The following is a 22,688-nucleotide window of genomic DNA, read 5'->3' as shown; positions in this document are numbered from 1 at the left end:
GCGAAAGGCGGGCGGGGGGAGGGGCGAGGCCGCGGCGGCTCACGGCGCCTGCGCGGGCGGCCGGATCGTGCTTAATGCGCGTGCGCGAGAGGCCCCGGGGAAGGGGTGAGGCGGCAGCGCGGCAGCGCGCAGGTGCGCGGCGACGGAGGGCGCGTGCGCAGTCGCCTTTGTGTAGGGAAGCGGCGCGGACGGGGAAGGGGTGGGAATTAAGTGTTTACTTCTGCTCTGCGCACGCGCGCCGCGGACGCTCCGTGGGTGCGCGCGTGCGCTGCGGTGCGGCGGTGCCGCGGTCGCGCGCGTTCCCCTGGGCGCTGACCTGATTTGCTGCAGCGAGCTGAGCCGGCCTGGCGGGGAGGCTCAGAGATTTGAGGTTCGGGGGCTGCACAGAAAGCCCTTGGGCCGGCCTTCGTGTCCGTGCTCCCTGTTTCCCCAGCTCCCCCCTCCAAACGTCCAACAAAGGCAGAGGGGAATACCAGCAGTGTGCATAGCGATCGTGGTTAGATTTTATTGTCTTTTTTTTTTTCTCTTCCCCTCACCCCCCCACACTTTTTTTTTTTTTTAACCCATCTTATCGTTATAATACAAAATATACAGACTGGAGATGCCAAGCGGGTTGTGAGTCACCATGCCCTGAGGCAGGAGTCACGCCATGCGACTGCAGCGTGAGGGACGGGGGAATGGAGGGATGGGGAAATGGAGGGATGGGGAAATGGAGGGATGGGGGGCTCCGCTCTGCGTGCGGGAAACAGTGGGTGCAGGACAGGAGGTGTTGGGGTTACCTGCTCTCCCGCCCAGGAACAGGGCTGTGAGATGAACAGTGTGGTGGACGGAGCTAAAAAACACATCGCATCTGCACAAGCCAAGCCTGCTGAGGCTCAGGGCCCTGCGGGGAGGTCCAAACGACTCTGACACCAGGACTCAGCCTGGTGTAGTGCACAGCCTTGCTCACCCGTTCCCCATCAACCCCAGCCACCACCGCCCCTCTGGACACAGTGCTGGGAGCAGCTGGGCCAGGCTGTGGACAAGGACCTGAAGCCGGTGGGGCTGAGCAGGAGTTTGATGTGGAGACATTAGCCCCCAGACAGTACTTGGAGGGATACGTGGGTGGGACAGGAGTGCACACCCAGCTCCAGGCAGCTGTTGGTGACAGAGGGAGCCCGGCACCCTGAGTGAGCGAGGAGGGGGACAAGTGGTTCATGTCCCATGTAGGGGACGTGTCCCTAACATCAGGGCACAGGAAGAAGCTGAGGCGCTGATGCCTGCTGCGAGACTCTTAGTTCCTAGAAGTGTTGCTGGAGGGTCTGGGCTGGAGCCGGTGCTGGGGCTGCTGAGGGGGTCATGATGTGGGGGCACAGGGAAGCCCCTATGGCAGCCCAAGGCTGCGGCTTTCCCTCTAGGAGCAGGTGCAAGAAGCCCACCCAGGCCAGATGCCCCATGCCAGCTGTGCCCACGCTCTGGTGGCACTTTTGTGGGGCCCCCCAAGAAAAACGGGGCTGGCCTCGGTGGAAGGATACATCCAGGTGCTGACCATGTCTCTGTGTGGCAGCTGGCAGCAGGAAGGGCTGGAAGGAGAAGTTGAGAGAGGAGTGGGGTCTGAGCCCGATGTCAGGAGAGCTCGGCTGGAGACAGCTAAATCACGTTGTCGAAGAGCTGCATGGACCGCATGATGTTCTCATCCTGCAGGGAGGAGGAGGGTTTGGGCACAGAGCAGCTCTCTGGACTGGTCCCCCAAAGCGGGTGTCACCCCATGGATCTTGTCCAGCTGCTTTGACACACAGGACAGGAGCTCCGGGGCTTACAAGAGCCGTGCTGGGATGCAATGTTCCCCACCCGCACAGGGATGATGGCACGAACATGGCTCCTAGAGCAGAGCCCCAGCAATGCTGCACTGAGCCCTGTGGCTTTACCTTCTGGCAGGACTCCAGGAACTCCTCGATTGTCACCACACCATCTTTGTTTCGGTCCATTTTCTGCAGACAAGCACAGCATGGAGGGCACTGCAGGGATGGGGACAGCCCAGCACCCCCAGCCCAGGTTCCATGGAAGCTGGATGCAAAGCAGAGCACCCATTCCCAAAACTTTTACAGAGAGAACTTCAGGCTTGAATCCCACCCTGTCCCAGGCAAGCTGCTCATTGGAGCCCTGCTTTGTCCCCAGCACAGGGTGTTTTCTGCATGCAGTGTGACCACAGACGTGCCCAGCTCACCTGGAAGAAATTCTCCACGTGCTCCCGGGGTGCTTCCTCCCGCATGGCCGGGTAGGTGTATTTGCCCATCATGTCGTAGATGGATTTCATGATGTCCAGCATTTCCTGGAGGGAAGGCAGTGTTGCAATGTGGAGAAGCTTTGCCTCCATCTGGTTCTCATCGCAAATATTGTTCGTTATGCCCCCATAGGACCCATGAAATTCTCAAGGAAATGCCCTGAGCCCTGCCCTCATCCCCACTGGGTGCAGAGCTGCTTCAGCCTGGACCCCTCTCCCACCTCTTTGGTGATGCAGCCGTCTTTGTTCAGGTCGTAGAGATTGAAGGCCCAGTTCAGGCGGTCATCGATGGTGCCTCGCAGGATGATGGACAGCCCAGACACAAAGTCCTGCAAAGCAGGTGGTCACCCTCTACAGAAATCCCATGAGTCTTCTCCCTCAATCAGAAACTACAGAACTCTTTCTGTTGTTGCTTTGTGCTGTTTTTCCCCACTAACAAAGTCCTTCAGCAGCTGCCCGTGGCACACAACGTCCCAGCCCATGGCACACAAACAGAGCCCCCGGCAAAGCCTGGCCCCCTCCTTGGCTCACCTCAAAGCTGACAGAGCCATCGTGATCGGTGTCGAAGGCATTGAAAAGGAAGGTGGCATACGTGCTGGAGTCTGGAGGAGGCAAACAGTGAGAGAGAAGATAGCCCCACATGGGACACCAGGGATGAGGACCCACACTCACCTCCTTGTGGGAAGAACTGTGAGTAGATCTGCTTGAAGTTTTCTTCATTAACGATGCCACTTGGGCACTCCTGCCAGGGCAAATGGAAGCATCACACCATCAGCATGGGGAATGGTCAGGGCTCTCTGCCCCTAAATCCCAGGATTAGGGCACCCCCCAAAGCTTCAGGGGAAACTGCATCTCCACTGCTGCCATCTGTAGCCATTCAGAGTGTGACAACAGGACGCAAAAGTATCCCCAAGGGGTGCATGGCTGCAGAGAAGGAGTGAGGGCTACTCACGTTCTTGAAGCCCCGGTACAGGACCTGCAGCTCTTTGCGGGTGAACTTGGTCTGCTCCTGGAGCTGCTCCAGCCCCTCGGGGCGGTGGCAGACGGTGGAGAGCTCAAACTCATCCTCGACACTGTCTGCAAGGAAGTTGGGGGAGGATAGGGCAGCTGAAGCCGTGCTGTCCTGCCCAGCTCTGCAGTGCTAGGGGCAGGAGGTGTGCTTCACACTGCACACCTCCACTCTGGACAGCAGGTTTCTGGGGTGTCCTGCTCAGCTGCAGCCAGGTGTACGCCAGGAAGGAACACAGGCCTGCCTGCTCTTCCCTAGCATGATCATCTACCCCATAGAGCCGAGAGCCCGGATGCCTGAAGGTCTGTGCTGCGCTGGGGCTTGTCTCTAGCAGGAGATCTCCCCCCCACACCCCAAATCCAAACACCCCCTCCAGCCTTGTCTGGCCCCCATCCTCCCTGCTGTGCCCCATCTTCAGCTATGGTTTCTCCCCATTCCTACAGCGACCCGGGCCCCCACTACAATTCCTGAGAGGCTCTGGATCCCCAGACTCTGCCCCCTCATACTCACCTCTTCCCTTGGGGGGCTCAGCTTATGGCGTGGAACTGGGAATATTCCCATTCAGGGTCTCCCAAAGGGCCAAGCACGACCCGGGGCAGGCTGGGGATCTCTGTCTCTACTCATCCCGCTCCCTCCCCTTCACATCTCCGACACAAAGCTTCCAGCAGCATCCTCCAGCCCTTCAAACAGCACCGGGGGGTGGTTCTACTGCCCCCAGCCAGGTCCAGCCACCACCGTGCATCCCATCAGAGCCTCTCCAATGTGCTGGAGGGGGTAAAACAGACCGGGAGCAGGCGAGGAGGGAGGTGGGTGCAGAGCCCATCGGATCGGACCCTCAGGGGCAGGACTGATCCTGACCCCCCCCATGCTTCAGGGCAGGGGAGACAGCAGCCAGCAGCACTGCTGGGGACACACACACACAAAGGCAAAAAGAAGCACTTGCTTTCGCTGAGCGAGGGGATGGATTTGGGCCGGCAGCAGGGCAGCAGTTTGAGGAATCGCTGCTTCAGCGCTTTTTTAGTTTGGCCCGGCGGGTTGCCTGGAAGAAAGAAGGAGTCACCAAGCAGAAGAAGAGTTAACAGAGCAGCGGGCCCCGGATGCAGGGTGTCCGGCATGGGGTGAGCAGGACCAGTGCATGCAGATGGGGATGGAGCAGGGAGGCAAAGCCCAGCCCAGATCTACTCAGCCTTTCTGCTCCATCCCAGGACAAACCCGGCCCAGTTCTTCCCTCATTGGAAGGGAATGGTAGAAAGGTGGCCCCGACCCATGGCCAGCATGTCTGGACACCCATCAGAGCACAGCAGTGTGCGGTGGAGCCCAGCAGCCAAGGAGATGGCAGGGCTGGCCTCTGCCCTTTATCCCCAAAGCCAAATGCCTGCTCCATTGGGAACTCCCTCCACGTGGGGCTGTAAAGGATGAAGCCCAAGAAGGGACTGCATCCCCCGGGGCACTACGTCCTACCCAAGGGCACGAGGCCGGGTTTGATCCTGCTGGCCCACAGGGCTGAACGCGAAGCATGCCCCCAGCTCAGCCATGCAGCCCCTCTGCTGCATGCATCCCCACCCCAGTGCAGCCAAGCCCAGGGCCCTGGGTGGGGACAGCCAAGACGGGATGGGGCGTGGGGCCTTTGCCTCTTTCAGGGGTCCCCTGCTTCAACCTGGTCACTGCCATCACTTCCAGGTCCCCCTGCTCTGCACCCCCTCCCCAGTCCTTAGACTTGATCCCACTGTTGGCCATGACCCATCTCCCCCGACCTGGCGCTGCCCCTTGGCCACATACCTGCTCCCCCCTTTCCCAGGGCCCCACAGACTGCCCCAAGCTGGCAAACAGTACAGGGTGAGCAGCGCAGGTGGGGAGGAGGAAGAGGAGGAGAGGAATGCCATGCTGGGCTCCAGCCCCCAAAGGCAGGCAGGCAATAGGTCAAAAGGTGCGAAGTCCCTTTGAATACACACCAGTGGGTGGCCCTATAGCTTTCAAGTGGTGGAGAACAGTTCTAAGAGGTCAGTACCCCCCCAGTGGGATGTCACACAAAGCCACTCAGAGAAGGCAAGCCCCTGCGACCTCAGCAGGGATGCTGCAAGCATGATTTTACCCAGCTATTTTTGCGGGGCTGCTATTTGCATTGGGACATGGCACCTTCCAGCCTGCCCAGGATGCTCTGCATCCAGCCCCATCCCCAGCAGCACCACACTGTGGGACCAGCCCTAGGAGCAGGAGCAGTCCTGGGGACAGGGCAGGCAGTGACGCAGCACTGGCGGCAGGACCACGGGAGGAATGGGGCAGGGGGAACCACCAAGCCAGAGAGATGCAACAGAGAATAAACCGTGGTTGGACTCACAGGGGCAGCAGGTATAGGCACGTGCAGTAGGTCAGGTCGGGTGCAAGTTACACTTTAGTTTGTTATAAAGAAGGAAAAAGAAAAAAAAAATAACACAGGCGTTTTCTTAAGGAGGAAACCGAACAGGGCGCGATTCTGGGGGACCCAGGGTGGGAGGGAGAGGTTCAGCACATGCAGCTCAACAACAGGAGAGGGAGACCGGGGCTGGCGCTTTGCTGTCCTGGCTTTGGCACACCCGAGGGCTCTGCTGGGGATGGCACGCTGTCCCCTTGTCTCCAGCATCCACCCTGGATGTGATAGGGTCAAAAAGCAGCTCAATGGCATCCTCACACACAAGCAGCCCCTGGGCACAGTTCCCTGCTCCCCTCCCTGTTCTCTGCCACCAATTGCCTCGCTTTTATCCGCACGCCCTCCATCACTCCCCATCCTGCCCAGTGGGATGAAACCTGCAACCCCTTCATCTCACAACATCCTCAGTGCTGGCTGTGATGGGTACAGAGGGAAATTCACAAACCCAAAGCACACTGCACAGAGTCTGCCAGCAACCCTCATCCCAGGCAGGACTGCTCGTAGCACAGATCAAGATGGCAGCCAAAGGGGACAAGCAGCAACATTGTGCCTCTCTGGACTCCAACATCTCCAGGCATAAGCAACAGGTCCTGCATCCCCTGCCCCAGCTTATTTTGGGTCCAGACCCAGATATTCTCCCCACCCTGATGCTCCCAGCCATCCCAACTTTCAATAATGCAGCACCATAACACCCCACATCCCAATGACTCAGATATCCCCCATTCCAGCATCCCTGATACCCATACATCCCAATGCCTCTCCCCACTCTAGTATTGTAACAATCCCCAATAACTCACACCCCAGCACCCAAACCCCTCACTTCCCCAGCTCCTTACATCCTGGTGCCCTAAGACACCCATATGCCCTCCACATGCCCCAAAACACATTCTCCTCAGCACCCTAAGAGCACCCTGCAGCTCCTGCATACTGCACTCACTGCCCTGGCACAGGAGGCAAAGACCAACTTTTACACTGCATCCACACACCATTGTAACCCTACTCCACCGCATCCCCACGCCACTGCAACCACTGCAACCACCCCACTGTAACCCCATCACAGTTTTGGTTCCATCTCCCCCAGTCAGGTCGATGATGCCCAGGACATGGAGCAGCTTGAAGCTGAAGCAGAGCAGCAGGATACTGCCCACTGTTTTCAGCTCCTGCAGGTCCCAGAGTGCAGCAGGGAATGACATCCCCCAGCTGCAGTGCCTGACCCAGCAAGGCAGGAGAGAGGAGAGTGTGGGATGCAGCAGTTTGGGGTCCCCTCATTGGGCACATCGGTGACAGAAGGCAAGAGCCCAGCCAGAGGGAGTTGGGAGGGGAGCAGTGTGAGGAGTGATTAATGTGAGGCTAGAGGGAGAAGAGGTTCAACAAGCTAATTATGTCTGCCTGGGCTGAGCAGGATGTGACACCATGCCAAGTCAGATGGGTGCACACCACGGTCCTCGGGGCTGCTCAGTGCTGGGAGTTAGAGGCAATGGGGTCAGGATGCAAGGTCGGTCCTGCCCTCTGCCTCCTCCTCACCCCACAGGGATGCTCACCCCACTGGGAGGTGCCTCCCAGCCCCACATCCCAGGCAGCACTCACTCAGCACACTCCAGGAACTCACCGAGATAATCCCTTCCACCCACCCCACAGATGGGACTTGGCACTCACTATCCCATCACTTACAGTCTGCAGCTCCATCTCATATTCATCCACAGCTCGGTTATGTGGGCGGCTCTCCTGGCTCTCTATCTGCCTGCCCAGCCCTGCTTCCAGCCAGAGCCAATTTCTCCTCAATTAATTATTGATACAGCACTTCAGCAGCCAAAAACAACAGTTTTTTCTTTTCTCCTGTCCCCTCCTGAGGACTTGGCCACGGCAGGCTCTTGGCAGGGGTTGATGATGGGCACAGGTCAGGTGGTGGCACAGGGCACAGCGGGGTGACAGCACTTGGCAGTGATTAACTGGCTGGAAAATGACACCAGGTCTAGAGTCACCCCTGAGATGACACCAGCATGGCCACACGGATGGGGCAAGGGGGACTGGCTGTGGCTTCAGCACCGTGTGTGGGGGAAGTGCAGCCGACGTGGTGGCTCTGGAGTGCTGTCCATTAGCAGACCCAAACCATTAGTGTATGGTTTCAGGCTCTTTGCAGTCCATGGGCTGTCATTGGGCGCAGCTGGTAAACAACAGGGCACTAGACACTTCCCCGTCCTCAACACCACCTGGGGCCGTCCTCAAAGGCAAAACATTCTATCTGCCACCTCCAGAGCCCAGGGGATGACAAAGCCTCTGGAAGACACAGGCAGCACTCATTGCATGGTACCAGGACCCAGCCTCTCCAGCCAGTTGTTTCCCTCTCCTCCACTCACATCTGTGAGGATGGGAGCTGATCCAGGGCACCTGGTCCCACTCCTTGTCCCTACAGCTGGGGCAAATCCCTGTGCTCCCCAGTGTCCCTAGCCAAGGGGACATGCAGGTCCCAGTGTGGTGACATGGATAGAGAGGGATAGCCCATCCAAACTTCATGGTGGTGATACCGTGAGATTGAGGACTACACGGGGGTGCTGTCGTCCCTCTGAATGTGTGGGCACAGGACCCCCATCCCCACCTGCTACAGAGTCTCTTGCTGGGGACAAGAACTTTGCCCCTGGGGACGGGACTCAGCCAAGGGCTGGTTCCTGCCTTGCCCTGTGCCTCCCTGTAGGGTTGGCACTGACAGGCTCCCCTCTGCTTCCCCCTCCCCACTGCAGCTTGGAGCCAGCACACCGCAGTGCCACTGGCTTCAGTACAAGGCTTAGGGCAACAAAAGCAGAGGGACGGGGGGAAGCCAGGGTCTGGATCAGTCCTAGGACACACTGGAACTGTGGTCCAGGCAAAGTGCCCGTCGCGTCCTGATGGTGTACCCACAGCATCCTTCGGGTAGGTGGGCTGCATGCTGCCATTCCCTGTCCCCAGAGCACCCCAGAGTCCCCAGCACACCCCAATCTCACACAGACACCCCACTATCCCTGTGCCACACTGGGGTCCCATCCCCTCCCCACATCCCTGGCCACCAGGACTCTACGTGGAGCAGGCAGGACACCCTATCCCCACGATCACTTCTACCAGCTGCAGACAGACACCACATTCCAGCACCCTAAAAGCATCCTTGGGGGCAGCTCTGGGGCTGACCCTGGTGAGGTGGGAACCCACCAGATGGCCCCCTCCCACTCCAGTTACCTTCCAAGGACACGGGCTCAAAGAGGCCGAACTGCTCCAGCACCTTGACGAAGAGGACCAAGACCACCAGCACTGCGACCATCTCCAGGCCTTCCAGGTTCATGGTGGGGGTGTCTCATGGCCCCCCACTCACCTTGAGCCCTCTTACCCCAATGCCACAGCCTCTGGGCTATGCAAACCCAAGGACCCCTGATGTCCCCAAGGATGTCGGCTGTCCCCCTGCTATTTGGGGCCACGTGCGAGCAAGGGGTGAGCGTGGGGCTGTCACAGGAATCAGCAGCCAACAGCCCTGGCGAAGAAGGGCTGTGCCTGCGAGTAAGAGCAGAGCAAGGCCACGTGGGGGGGTGACGGGGCTTGGGGGGGGGGAGGGGGCAGGAGGCATGCCCTCCCATTCCAATGACACCACTGCCATCGATTTGCTTAATGCAGTTGCTAAGGAAACAGGCCACAGATTATTGAAAGGCACTTGGCTCCCAGGGGGGACACGACAGGGACAGGACACTGGGCACTGGCAACACATCCTGAATGTGGATGACTCAGACTTGTCCTCTGCACCCCTCATACATACCCACTCCACAGGGACCTACCTGTCTCAGAACACCAAGAGGTGCCTAAAGGTCCCCATAACCCAATGGGTACACTCTAGGGTCACGACTGGGTGTCACCAGGGTCATGGAGTTGGTCCAGCTGCTGAACTGTGGGACCAGCATCTCTAAAGAACAGGGTGGTGAGGGTGTACCCCAAACAGGGAGCCCAGGGGACCCAGCCAAGGTCAGGCAGCAGCAGGCATGCGGGCACCTCCAGCACGCAGCCTGCGCAGCTGCCAGGGCTATATTTGGCTCCATGCATTTTTTACAGCATCCCAGCCCTTGCTCCAAAGGTGTCCCAGTCCCATGTGCAGAGACTGAGCGAGAGCACTACCACTACCAGCATCGGTGCAGGGCGTGGGGCTGCCCCCATGCTGCAGGAACAGGTGGGGTGGCAGTGCTCAGGCTACAAAGCAGCCCCTGCCTAGCTGTTGGGTCCCTGCTGATGGGCCAGGACTCAAAGCCCATGGGGGAAACACATCATGGAGGAAAGCACATCACACTGGGTGGCACCTGCTGGAGGAAGGGGCTGGTGAAGGTGCTGATGGCTCCCAGCGGGGTCACCCCACACCAAACCCGCAGACCCCATTCCCAGCTGCAGGTTTGTCCCCTGGCAGGTGGCCTAGTGCCTGCTGGCAGCATGGCAGGGTCACCAGGCGGCCCTGTGCTCAGCATCTCCTCCAGCCCGAAGATGCTAGCAAGGCATCAGGAGTGGCACCGGGAGAGTGATGGAAGGCCTCCCTGGGGAAGCATCCATTGGGCTGGAAGTTTGCAGGGCTGTTTCCTTTTCTTGGAAAGCAGCGAGTTTCCAGGCACCGAGGCTGGAAGCAATGGGGCTGGCCCTCAATCTTGCTCCCACCATGAGTGACTCCTTTGGGGACAAGGTGACACCAGCCTGTTACACTGAAAGTAAGTTTCCCCCAAAGCCAACTGCTCTTGCTGAGCCCATCCTCTCCCCAGCCTGACTGCTCCCACAGCTGACGGCTGTCCCATGTGCTACCAGATTGTTTCGCAACCTAGTTCCGTCCAAAAACAGCCCAAGCACCCCCAGAGGGGCCCCTCCAGCTAAAACATGTCCCAGCAAGAAGGGCTGGCTCTCTGCAGCGCTCTTTCAGCTGCAGCTGCCCTGAGAACGGAAGGGATGTACGGGATGACCCACAGAGCCAGACCTGCAGCCTGCAAGAGGGAGGTCCAGACCCCACACACATCACCAGAAGAGGAGCAGAGCCCACTGAGAAGCATCAGTGCCAGCATATGACTGCATCACGGGATGAGCCCACAGGCCCTGTACAGGCAGAGGTTGCACGGGTGGATGGAGAAACACATGCCCTGGGTTCTGCATGGCCCTGGACACAATGACCATCGGAGCTGCTCGAAGGTGCTGGAGGGAGTAAAACAGCTCAGGAGGGACTGAGAGCCCCAAAGCTGTCTCCACTGGGGCACCCCACCAATTACTCTGGAGGCAGAATAGGAAACTCTGGGATTATGCTGGTTCCTGGAGCGGGCATTGCTGCGGCTGGCACCATTTTCCCGGCACAGGGGCACAGGAGGGACAGATGGGGAGATCTGGGGTGAACGAGGTGCCCAGAGAGATGCCCTCAGACACCCAGTACCTAGGTCACCCCATCACATGGCCTGCAGAGAGGGTGGCATCGCTCCATCCCCCCACATCCCCAGCCCCATACCTTCGATACCACTGATGATTTTGAAGCAGCGGGTGGTGAACCAATAGGAGATGAGGAGGAGGATGGCAATCAGGGAGGCATAGAGCAGGCTGTCGTTGTGCAGGGATGTCCTCTCCATGGCTCCATCCCCAAACCAACCCCACCGCTATCTGGGGCAGCCCTGCTCCGGCAGCCCCACCACGGAGCCGGCCACGGCAGGCAGGGAGGTGGGAGCCGGGCGGGCGGGCAGGTAATTGGGAGCGGTGTGTGAGAGCCAGGCTCCCAAACCAATTACCTTAATTGTGCTCAGGCAGCACATGGCAAACAGTTAAAAATAACCCTGCTGGCCCCTGGGGGATCCTGGCACCATCAGGCAGAACACAAAGCAGGGGGCTGAGCATGGGTATGGCTTGCTATACGCGTGGTCATCTCCACGTGTGGCATCACCTTCAGGCTGCTCTGAGTCTGCCAGCTCCCATTGACCCCAGCACTATAGGCCAAGGCAGGGCTCAGGTCCTGGGCGAGGGGACATGGCCATCCAGTGTGGAGCAAGAAGAACAGGGTGCAGGGGGTGCAGCAGGCTCTGGCTGTCCCTAGGATACACCACAGGGGCCAGTTGGGTGCACAGCTAATGACATCTGCCCAGGGTGCTGCTGAGACCCCTGGGGGCCCAGCCTGATGGATAGGAGCCTCTTTTTTTTTTTTTTTTTTTTTTTTTGGTTCTCGGGGCCATCATCCATTAGGGAGTGTTAAATTTAGGTTACAGCCGATCCCTTATTACCCCGCTGCTAATCAGAGCGCGAGCAGATTATTAATAAGCACATTAAAATATTGGCGAAATGCTATTTTTGGGGAGGTGAAGTCACAGTTTTAATCTGGTTAATTGATTGAGTCATTTCTCTTTTCCTTCCATTGGTGACCTGTCCTTGGTGAGCTCCCCAGGGCACCCACCCCGAAAAGTGCCCACTCAGGGGTCTCTGTGCCTGGGCACATGATGCTCCCCACACTCCTTACACTGTGCTGAGGAGCTCATTCCCCAAAAAGGGGCCAATGGGGGCACAGAAGCTGCAGGACACAGCATTCATGTGCCACACAGACCAAAGCGGTGGCTGGGGAGGAGGGAACGACGCAAGGGGCTGTAGGCTGTGGCAACCCCATATCCCAGCCCCAAGCCTTCAGGAGGCAGAGACATGCCCAGCTCTGTGTTTCCCATCACTTTGTCTGTTACCCAGCACAGAAGGATCCTAAACATCACAGCCATCCTGCGTGGCCAAACAAACCCTGGGGCTGCTTGGCACCACATGGGTGGGATACCCACTATAGACTAGCCCAGCAGGGCAGCAGAATGAGGACCTGGAGGACATCCTTGCAGGCTGTGGGACTATGAGATCTGCTCCCTATTCTGCCCCACCACCTGCAGCTCTGCCCTCACACCCCAATCAGCTGACTCACCCCCACTCATCCTCCACCCTGCGGAGCTGATGGAGATATGGACGTGCCCAGTGGTGCCCAAGAGTGCCCAAGGGTGACGAAGGGCTCATGCAGAGCTCCACTGCCATGGTGGCCCATGGGGCTGCGAAGCGGTGGGGAACGCTTCCCTCATCGTGGGGCATGGGGCCATGTGGACAAGGAGTGGCACAGCTTGCAGGGAACACATTGCTCCCGTGTCCCCACATGAGTGCCCCAAGGCTGCACAGAGGGTACCCCTACATTCCCTGAGGAGGCAACAGAACCCAGTATGGTTTTCCAGGCAGGCTGGGTCCCGGTGAAGGCGGCGCTTTGCCAGCCCACGGTGAGTGCCAGCCCCACTGAAAGTAGTGACGTGGCTGTGCTGGCCCAGCAAGGCTTCCCCACACTCTCAGTGTGGCACATTCCTCCCCACTCTGCCTGGCTCCCCAGCATAGGTCTCTGTGCCATGCTGGGGACTGCCACCACCCCATGGCCCCAGCACATGGTGACATCCCTGCGATGCGCCTGCAGCAGTCAGGAGGTGGCTGCTGGCCCCCATCCAGACATGGGCTGGGAAGGGGGTCTCTGCCCTATGAACATCTTCAGCCCCTCATACACAACCCCTCTTCCCGGGGCTGGATCTCTAAGCACTACTCGACATCCCTGCCCCAAATAACTCCGCAGACATCACCTCACAGAGACCCCCCCACCCAGCACGGCCCCACACCCTCAGGGCAGCACCTACCTTGCGAGAGGGTCCCGGTGACAAACTGGTAGAAGAAGCGGATCACCCGGCCCAGCTGCCTCTTGCAGCGCTGCTGGCAGTGGCTCATGGCTCTGGCTCACAGCACTGGGGAGGGACCCAGCCACAAAGCCGGCACAAAGCCCCCAGCTCCCCTGAGTGTTGCCCAGGACAGGACAGAGCCTTTGTCTCCTGCAGCGAGCCCGCGGGCATCGGCGGCAGGAAAAGCCCTATGGAGGGGGCAGTGCAGCGCGGCAGCCTCCAGGCCCGGCTTGCAGGCAGGCAGGCAGGCAGGCAGGCGGGAAGTTTGGCGCTGGGATGATCCCGGGAGGAGCGGCTGTGAGCCGAGCTGCCACCTCTCTCCAGGCTTAGGGGGACCGAAGCTCAGCACTCGCTGCAGGTCACTCAGTGAGATGCCCGAGTGAGCCCCCCGTGCCGTGCCAGCCCGCTGCCCGCTCCGTGCAATGAAGCATAGAGTGCTGCCCAGGGGTGCCGGGGGTCAGGGAGCCCAGTGGTGCCAGCCAGCTCGCCAGGACAGCTGGGTGGATGCGGAGCCCTGGGTTGCCCCGGCTGGCGGTCCGCCCCTTGGCACCAGCTCGACCCGGCACTTCACGCCCCGGCTGTCTGGGAACCAGAGGCCGGTTGGTATGGCAACCCGCAGACTCCACAGGTCCCGCTGACCAATGAGGCACTGCTGCATCCCAGAGCTGTCTCTCTCCAAGAGCAGAGAAGGATGCTCCTTTCTGAAGGTAGCTGACACGAAAAGCATTATGCGTCCTCCAGTCCTGCTATCCAGTGCTGGGAGCATCCTGCATCTCCCAGCATCAACCACCCGGTGCTGTGAGCGTCCTGTATCCCCAGGTACCAGCTGTCTGACACCACGAGCATCCTGCATCTCCCAGCATCCGTTACCCAGCACCATGAGCATCCTGCATCCCAGGTACCAGCTGTTCAGTGCTGTGAGCATCCCACATCCCTGGGTACCAGCAGTCCGACACCATGAGCATCCTTCATTCCTGAGTACCATCCGTCCAGTGCTGTGAGCATCCTTCATCCCTGGGTACCACCTCCATACAGGGGAGGAGATGAGGCTGGGTGTAAGGATGGGAAGAAGAGGATCTGGACTCCCGGACCTCCCGGACTCAGAGCTGCTCGCTCAGCTCATCCTGGCAGTGAGCTGCTGATGTGTCAGAGCCAGGAAGTCAGACGTGTGGCAGCAGTGGGATTTCCCAGCTCCCAGAGCCAGAGATGCAGACTGGCAATCACCTCCCTTTCTGAGTCCCATTTTCCCAGCTGCAGTTCCTTCTTCACATCACATCTACCTCACACACCGGCAGGATCTCAGCTCTACATCCATCCAGGCTCTATTATCTCTTAAGCTTCATCTCTTATTAATGGGGGAGGAAGTGAAGAAAAAGGGACCTGATGGAAATGATGGCTCTGGCTCCCCTGGGGATGGGAAGGATGTGTGGGCGGGCTCCAGCCAGGCACAGTCAGACCGCCCAGTGCCCTCAAATGTCCACACTGGGAGCCCCAGGAGAAGGAATTGTGCTCCCCAGGTACTGATATGGGGTAACATCACCCCTGCTCCCCAAAATTAGGGCTATACCCTCCGAACCAAGCCCTCCTGCCTATTAATGCCAGCGATGTCCCCGACCGGGGGACAGCCCCCAGCAGAGCCCCTTCCACATCGTCCATCCACACTGCTCAGTTCTCCTGGGCATCCCATCCCGTGGCCAGCACACACATCAGCACGGGCCAGAAAGCAGCACTCAGAAACCACCCGGCACCACAACACCATCGGTGTGACACCCCGGGGGGGGCACCAGGGAATGTCACACCATGCAGCAAGGTGACAGCTGCAAGGACTGAACGCAACACACCGACAGAACCTATCCCTATGGACCTGAGAGCTGCCAGGTCCCCTCCCACCTCCACTGCACAGGGACAGATCGGGGGGGTACCTGAGAGCCGCACTCCCGACTCGCGCCCAAAACACAGCCACGGAGCCTGGGGGACAGCAGAGAGGCGACAAACAGCCACAGGAGGGTGCCAGAGCCCACACGACAGCAGCGAGGCTGGCAGACCCAACCCCACGGCAGCACCCCACTGCTAGGAGTAAGTCCCCCCCTGGCCCCAACGCCGCCCCACCGCAGAGCCGGCCAGAGATGCCAGCACCACACCGCTGCGGCCCTGGCCAGGCAAGCAGGGTCCCACAGAAAGAGAAACACAGCCACAAAATGTGGACGCTCATCCCTTCCTGACAGGTTTTCCCGGTGGACATTCATCACCTGGGTCCTAAGACCCGTGACACCTGCGCAGTGCCGAGCCCTGCACAGTGCCAGGTGCCGAGCCGTGTCACCGTGCCACTGCTGCTGCCTGACGCTAAGAGGAGCCCCCGTGCAGCTCAGCAGCGGCACAGCCACGGGGAGGTGAGCTGGGGACATGGCTCATTGAGAGGGCTGGTGGCACAGGGGACGTGTAGAGGTGTGTCGGAGCATGGACGTGGGCAAGGCGGTAGGTGCAAGGATGCGTGGGGATGGTGAGAGCCTCTCGTGGCCATCACGCTCCTCTGCCTGAAGGGTCGGAGGCAGCACTGGACGTGAGGGGACAGCAAGGTTCACTCCAAAATGGGGATGAGGGACAAGGAGGTGGTGACCTGGGCTCTGCGAGCCCCTGATCCCCAAAAGCATCACGCTGCCATCAGTGTGCCCAGCTCTGCTGCCAGCCTGGGCACCCGCAGCCTCCAGGGCCCAGAGAAATGCCAAAAAGATGATGCTGGAGAAAATAAATAAGGCAGCTAATGAGGTAATTTGCATAGCTATTAGCAGGCAGGATTCACGGCAGATCTGACATGGGATGCGCTGTCACAGTGAAGCCCCAGCTCTGAGGGCTCTGCGGGTTCTCAGAGAGAAAAGCGCACAGCCCAGCCACTGCGTGGGGCCACCAATAGCACCCAGCGCCCACCTGCCCGCCTTGGGGCTGGGGGTGCCATGGGCTGGGAGGAAGGCTCAGAGTGGGGCAGGCACCCCAGTGACCACAGGACAGGGGTGCAACGCGCCACATTCCCAAGTCCCTGGCAGCTGAGCTGCCTCCGCCTCGGCCTTCCAGCCTCCAGGTTACACCAAGGCACCAACTCCTCCCAGGCTGTGTTTTTAAGTCAGTTCTGCTAAATATTTCAGGGATTTACACAGAAAAGCTCTCTGTGCTCGGCAGCACGTCAGCCCTGTTGGCACCACGCGGGTGTGAATAATGCATGGCACTGGAGAGGAAGGGATGAGGTGGGCACACTCCAGGGGGATGCACCCCGAGACCCTCCGAGAAGCACAGCTGTGTGTAGGGATCTGCCTTCAGTGGAGCACGGCTCACAGGGGGCCGTCTCCTCTCCCTAGAGTTACAGCAGTGGGGTCAGCAGCCTTTTGCTCCTCGGATGCCCACAAGCTGCATGCCACGAGGGAGGGCCGCTGGGAAAGCCACCAGCACCACCAGCAAGGCCACCAGGAGGGCCACCAGCAAGGCCACACGCTTGGCTGCTGCCTCAAGCCCCACGGGGGCCCCCAGCACCTGCCTTTGTAAAGTGACATTTTGGGGACACGAAAGCTATTTTGGACTGTTTCAGGAGCCGTGCTACTATGTCTTCATTTATCTGTTCCACTGGAGGAGGGTGCTCCCCAGGGGCCTCTTGGAGAGCCATTTCTGACCTGGGAGGGGGAGTCAGGAGCTCTCTGACCCACAGAGCCCCCAGCAGACCCCAGTAGGAAAAGAATGCAGCTGCAGTTACTCAGAAATAAATACAAAATAATCGGAAATAATCAAGAATAATCAAATATCACCCCTGCACCTGAGCTCATGGGAGGACTCTTGGATCTAATTAGCAGCAGACTTGTACCACCACTGTCTGGGCTCCAGGGATGGCTCACCAGGGCTCCCATGGAGTGAGAGGTGGGTGATAATTAGCCAGCTTCACCCCCAAACCCTGTCCTGTGCCACTGGGGGGGCACCGGTGAGCCCAAACGAGACGCCCCCAGGCTTTGATGTGCCTCCCAGCACTACCCAGCCCTCACTAAAACCCCTCACTTCCCCACAGTTATTTAATTAAGCAGTGATAAAAAGGCAGCGGGCTGTAATTACAGCAGGGTGGGCTGGGAAAGCGAGCAGCACTGAGGGAAAGGAGTTGCAGCTCAAGATCCCCACGCCCCCTGGGCAGTTCCCCTTGGAGTCTCCATGGACTGCTTTCAGTATGAAGCACCGTCACCCCCCTGTTCCACCCCTGTAGGGCTCAGCATCAGGTACCACCACTTCCACTGATGGCACTTGCTGGGACACCGTGGGATGTTGCCGTCTTCTGTGCAGCCCCCAGCCCTAACTGTGTCGCTTCCCATCGCTAAATCCTGCCCAACACTCTTAGGTTCCCCTGTCTGATTGCAGCATCTTTACACCAGCACCCAGCTGAGTGCTGGGACAGGAGGATGGCGGTGCCGGGCAGTGGCTGTGGGAGCAGCGAAGGCCGGACCCCATAGCCGTGCCTCAGCCGACACAGGGGTGTTGTAGGCCCGCAGCCCCTTCTGGAGCAGCAATCCCTGAGGTTATGAAAGTCCCCTCCATCACGCCCTGCTGGGCTCCAAGAGATGGGGAGAACCTGTTGGGGATGGAGGGCGTCGCTGCTGGAGCCCCTCCCGACCCCAGCGTGCCGGCATGGCCCCGAGAGCAGCGCTCATCTTCGTCCTCCGAGTTACACAACAAATGATTCCACGCGCATTAATGACTTTGCGGCAAAGGGGGAAGTGACAGGAAGGATTCCTGGAGCCGGGAGTGAATCAGGGCCGGGGAGGTGCTCAGGTCAGCACCTGTGCTGCTGCGCCAGGAGGGAGACGGAGGCTGGGAGGAAAGGAGACCCTGAGGGATAAATCAGCACCAGCAGGAGGGAGGCAGGGCTGGGGGATTACCGCCTCTAAACCCATTTGGGGGCTGTCTGTAAACAATGCCGTTTTTAAAAACCCAATCTAGGAAGAAGCAATTATCCAGACGGGCCGGGATTGGAGTCCGTCCCCTCGCTCATCCTCCCGATCCCGCTAGAGAGGGGAGGGATTCTGACCCCGCCCCGCAGCGGGGTGCTGGGGCAGCAGCTCACCCACAGTGCCCCGGCACGGCGGAGATCCGTCCCGCTGGGGGCTCATTCATCTGCAAAGCGATTATTGCCCGGGGCCGGGATCCACGCCGGCGGCAGGAGAGCGATTTGCCGGCAGATGGATTTGTCATCTCCCGAGCACAGCGATTTGGCTTAAATGAAACCAAACCACTTCTCCTAATGAAAACACCACTAATGAGCCGAGCCAGCAAGGGAGGGGTGGCTCCGTTAATGGGGCCTTGGGGCTCCCTGGCCCCTGGCGCCCGACCCATAGGGCAAAGGCTGTACCCCGGCACAGCTCCATCGTCCCAAGCCAGAGATGCGATGCCCCAGGAGCAAACTCCCCACAAGTGCATCCCTAGCCACGTGCAGCGGGATCTGCGCACCTTGGCCAAAGTTCTGCCGAGCCATCAATTATGCATTGGTGCCTGCAGAAATCCGACGGAGCAAACCGACTCCATGCCCAGCCATCCCACGCCGCCATTCCCACGGCCCCGACCTGCAAATCCCAGCCCGCAGCACACCCCCTCCCCCACCCCGGCATCGCAGCCCCATCGCTTGGCCCTACAGAGCCGCAAACAAGCCAGGACAGCAAAGGGCCGAGGCGAGGAGCAGACAGAAGGAGGGAGGCAGCAGACAGACGAGGCAGTCAGGCAACACTCCCATCCATCGCCCCGCGAAGGTGCAGCATCCGCCGACGGTGGGCGCGTTGGCACAGTGGGGCCCCCCGGGATCCCCTGCCCCAGTGAGAGCGCTTCCACACCGCTCCCCACCCCAAGGAGGGATTTCCCACGGGGGAGCTGCGACAGCCCGGCTTCCAGCCCCGCCTCACGGCCGGGCAGGGCGAGCGGAACAGGATGGGCATAAGGGGTGGCAGCAGCGGTGGGGGAAGCAGAGGGTGGGCAGCGGGCTGGGAGCTCCGGGCAGGGCGCTGGGGAGGGGGCTGTGAGCCCCACGGTGTCTGCGTGCTGGCATGTGGCAGGCACTGTCCCCATCCCTGTGACGCACCCCAGAGCGCAGCATGCAGCTCTGTCCTACAGCTGCGTGGCCCTACACACTCACTGCTATTGGGGATCTCATCTCGGGGGGTGCTGCAAGAAGAGTTGTGGGGTCCCCAACTCCCCACCGGGGGAGGCAGAAGGACCCCAAAGCTCTGCTGATGGCCTCTATAGCAGTTGTTCACCCCCTGCTAACACTGCGGCTGCCTTTGGGGTGGAGCAAAGAATTCACTCGGGGCCCTGCAATGCAACGGGAGGGAGAAAGCAGGGGGAAAGCGACTGCCCTAAAAGCAAATCCTCACCCCTAAAGGCAAATCCCTCACTCTGCAAACAGCAGCCGGAGAGTCTGACCCACTGCAAGCAGCCCTATGTTGGTCCCATGCCTGTACCTACTGGTCCCATTGGTGACGTGGGGCCAATGTCCCCGCTTCCCCAGGACCCCCTGTGCTGTGGGGCCCCGTACCTCCATTCCTGAGGGCAGAGCAGCACTCGGGTCCTGCTTCTCCCACGCTGAGGGCCATGTCTCTGGACATGGGCTGCACTCACACTAATCACCCGTGTCATTAGCGGGCCGGAGGAATCATGTAATTTATGGACGGCTTTTATTTCTCGCTAGCGTCATCTCCCTGTCCCCAAAATGGACCCTTTTAATTTCCTGGTGGCATTTCTCCCCTCTGCCCAGTGCTGCCCACGTCACACCCGCAGCCACGTGCAGCCCCCTCTTCTCTCAGGGGCTGCTCGCAGCCCTCCTGTGCTCACAGATTGGGTCCTGGCCTCCCTCCTCCTGTTTTTGGCAGAGGAGGGATAATGGAGACCAACCAAGGGACAGTCACTAGGGACGTGCCATCGCCTGACATCAGACAACCTCAGGTCACATATCACGCTGTGGATGTCCCCAGGCCGTGCTGCAGCAGGATGCTTATCCCCAAATGAGCTACTGAACATGGGGTGAGGGTCCCCTCAATGGGTCAGGGGGCACGAAGGCCACTCTGCCAGCAGGCTTTGATACAGCCCTGCATTCCTGGGGGATCCAGCAGGCGGTGGCCGTGCTGGGATGTGGGCCGGCTGCTGCGGGGGCTCCCAGCGACCCCATCCCCGGGTCTGTGCGGCGTGCTGTGCTCGGAAGCAAAGCCTGACCCCGAAAGGTCTCAGCCTGGGAGAGCCTGGGGTTTATTTTTAACCTCGCTTTGATTTAAATCCATATGGACGTGCTAAAGTTACCAGAGAAACCAAAAGTTGTGTGTGGGTTCCAAGTTCCTACACAGCTCAAAAATATCTCCCCGCAGCACGGTGGTGCAGGCAGCCGGCAGGGCATCCCTGCGTGGGGCTGCTTATGGGGTAGAGGTCTTGTCCTGCCCAGACACCCCCTTGGAGCTCCTGAAATCCCTTCTGGAACACGTCTGTAAGAGCATCATGGGACTGGGGGCTGCCCGGTGTCCCATTGCATGGAATCCAGAGTGGCTCAGCTCCATCACAGCCCTAGAAAGTGGGAGCCCCACTGCCCAGCTGCTGACATTCTGCGAGGGAATAGGATCTGGCCAGATCCACGGAGAGCAAGTGAGGAAGGAGCAGGGCACGAGGTGTGATGAGGGGAAAACGGCTTGGGATTGGGAAGACCGGCAATTTCCTGCTAGGGGTGAGGATGGAACGAGATGGCACAGGGTTGCAGATGGGTTTTATGTGGCTTCTCTGCACTATAGCCGTCCTTACGCTGGGGTAGGGCTGCTGCGCCCCAGGGAGCACCCAGGGAAGGAGATCCAGAGCTTCGGGTGCCGCTGGGTGGCCCGGCTCCCGGGGGACCCCGCTGACGGGGGGCTGCAGCGAAACCCCGCTGTCCCGAGCGGCGATGCGAGAGGCGGGCTTAGGGGCGGCCGGCGGGAACCCAAACGCCCCAGCGCCCGCGGGGAGGATGAGGGTTGTTTCCCCACGGGGCTGTCAACCCCCCCGGGGAGCGGTGCTCCCCCGGGGGCCGGGGCTGCCGTTCTGCTCCGGCGTTCCGCGGGCGAAGCGGGGCGGCGGGGGCCGGAGCTGGGGCTGGAAGCGGGCCGGGGCCGGGGGGGCGGCGATCCCGAGCGGCTGCTGCACCTTCCGCGGGGGCGGCACTCACCCGTCAGCTGGTCGTAGGAGCCGTCCAGGTCGCGGGAGTCGGACAGGCTCTCCTTCCTGCCTTTGCTCCGCATCTTCTCCGCGGCGCGGGGGGGGGGAACCGCGACGGGGCGCACGGGCTCCGCCGCCGGGCAGGGGGGGGCCGCGGCCGCCGCCTCCCCCCGCCCCGCGCGGCTGCGGGAAGGGGGCAGCGGTGCCGGAGCTCGGCTCGGCTCTTCTCGCAGGAGCGCGCCGCCGCTGCTACCGCCGCCGCCGCCGCCGCCGCCGCCGCCGCCGGGGCTGGGCACGGCCGCCCCCTCCCTCCCGTCCTTCCCCGCCTCCTCTCCCCGGAGCCGTCGGCCCGGCCCCGCTGTCGCGGGGAAACTGAGGCACGGGAAGGGAGGGCTGCGGGAGGAGCCGCTGCGCTGAGGGTATTCGGGAGACCTCGGGGTCGGGATCTGCACGGGGATGGGGATGGGGCGGCGGGGGGAGCGCAGAGCCCTGCACGCCGCTGTGGGCACTCCCGGCCCCCTCCTTGGATCCCCTGGTAGGGAAGGTGGAGCAATGGGGGATGCACTATCTGGTGGAGAAGCCGGACTGCAACTGGGCAGCGGGGCTGTGCACGGCCAACGCTCTGCAAGGGCACGGTGAGGGCGGCCCGAGCCCACCGGGTCCTCCGCCGTCCCCATCCCCGACACGATCCGTCTCAAGATCGCTTCCCCCCTTCCTCTCCCGCAGCTCCACAGATGAAAAGCAGCAGCACGGGGACAGGCGACCCCCCAGGGGCACAGGGAGAGCGTCCCACGGCCACACGGCCGCACTCGGTTCTGCTGTTGGCCCCGGTCATCCGCTGCACCAGTGTCCGAACCAGTTCTGGGGAGCTGAGAGAGCTGCAAAGACTCCACGGCACAGCGGTGCCCCGTGCCTCCAACGCGGCCTGGGTGCATCAGCCGGCGTGTGCCACCCCTCGGGTCCCGCTCCCTGCAGGGAGATGGAGGGGAGAGCATCCCGCCCCGATCCCCGCACCCATCGCTGCCCGCGGGGACCGCTCGGCACAGAGGGAAAACGGAGCAGGGCGGATGGAGGGCCGCGCTCACGCGGCAGCGTGTTGTCAGCGTGCTTTGGTGTCAAGCCACGAAAGCAGCCGCC

At 60.6% G+C, this 22,688-nt stretch overlaps 1 protein-coding gene across 1 annotated transcript; it reads right to left on the bottom strand.

Moving 5' to 3' along the window:
* Positions 1-273: 273 nt before the first annotated feature.
* On the bottom strand, positions 274-21,875 carry KCNIP2 (potassium voltage-gated channel interacting protein 2). Its single transcript, XM_085229101.1, has 9 exons — positions 21,562-21,875; positions 4,190-4,311; positions 3,216-3,386; positions 2,936-3,005; positions 2,795-2,865; positions 2,485-2,592; positions 2,207-2,311; positions 1,908-1,970; positions 274-1,677 (listed from the first exon to the last, which is right to left on the bottom strand). The coding sequence occupies exons 1-9, from the start codon at positions 21,632-21,634 to the stop codon at positions 1,630-1,632; spliced, it is 831 nt and encodes a 276-aa protein (XP_085085227.1). The 5' UTR covers positions 21,635-21,875; the 3' UTR covers positions 274-1,629.
* Positions 21,876-22,688: the final 813 nt, after the last annotated feature.

The sequence above is a fragment of the Meleagris gallopavo genome, chromosome 8, assembly GCF_905368555.1.
Source record: "Meleagris gallopavo chromosome 8, MGAL_WU_HG_1.1, whole genome shotgun sequence".
Lineage (NCBI taxonomy): Eukaryota > Metazoa > Chordata > Aves > Galliformes > Phasianidae > Meleagris > Meleagris gallopavo.
The sequence above is the reverse complement of the archived record's forward strand: the minus strand, read 5'-3'. Positions and strand labels throughout refer to the sequence as shown.

Excerpts from the sequence above, each read along its gene's own strand:
- KCNIP2 (XM_085229101.1), bottom strand. The coding sequence starts at position 21,634 with ATGCGGAGCAAAGGCAGGAAGGAGAGCCTGTCCGACTCCCGCGACCTG. Across the intron at positions 1,971-2,206 it reads ACGTGGAGAATTTCTTCCAG|AAAATGGACCGAAACAAAGA; the intron begins GTGAGCTGGGCA and ends GCTTGTCTGCAG. Across the intron at positions 1,678-1,907 it reads TCCTGGAGTCCTGCCAGAAG|GATGAGAACATCATGCGGTC; the intron begins GTAAAGCCACAG and ends TCCTCCCTGCAG.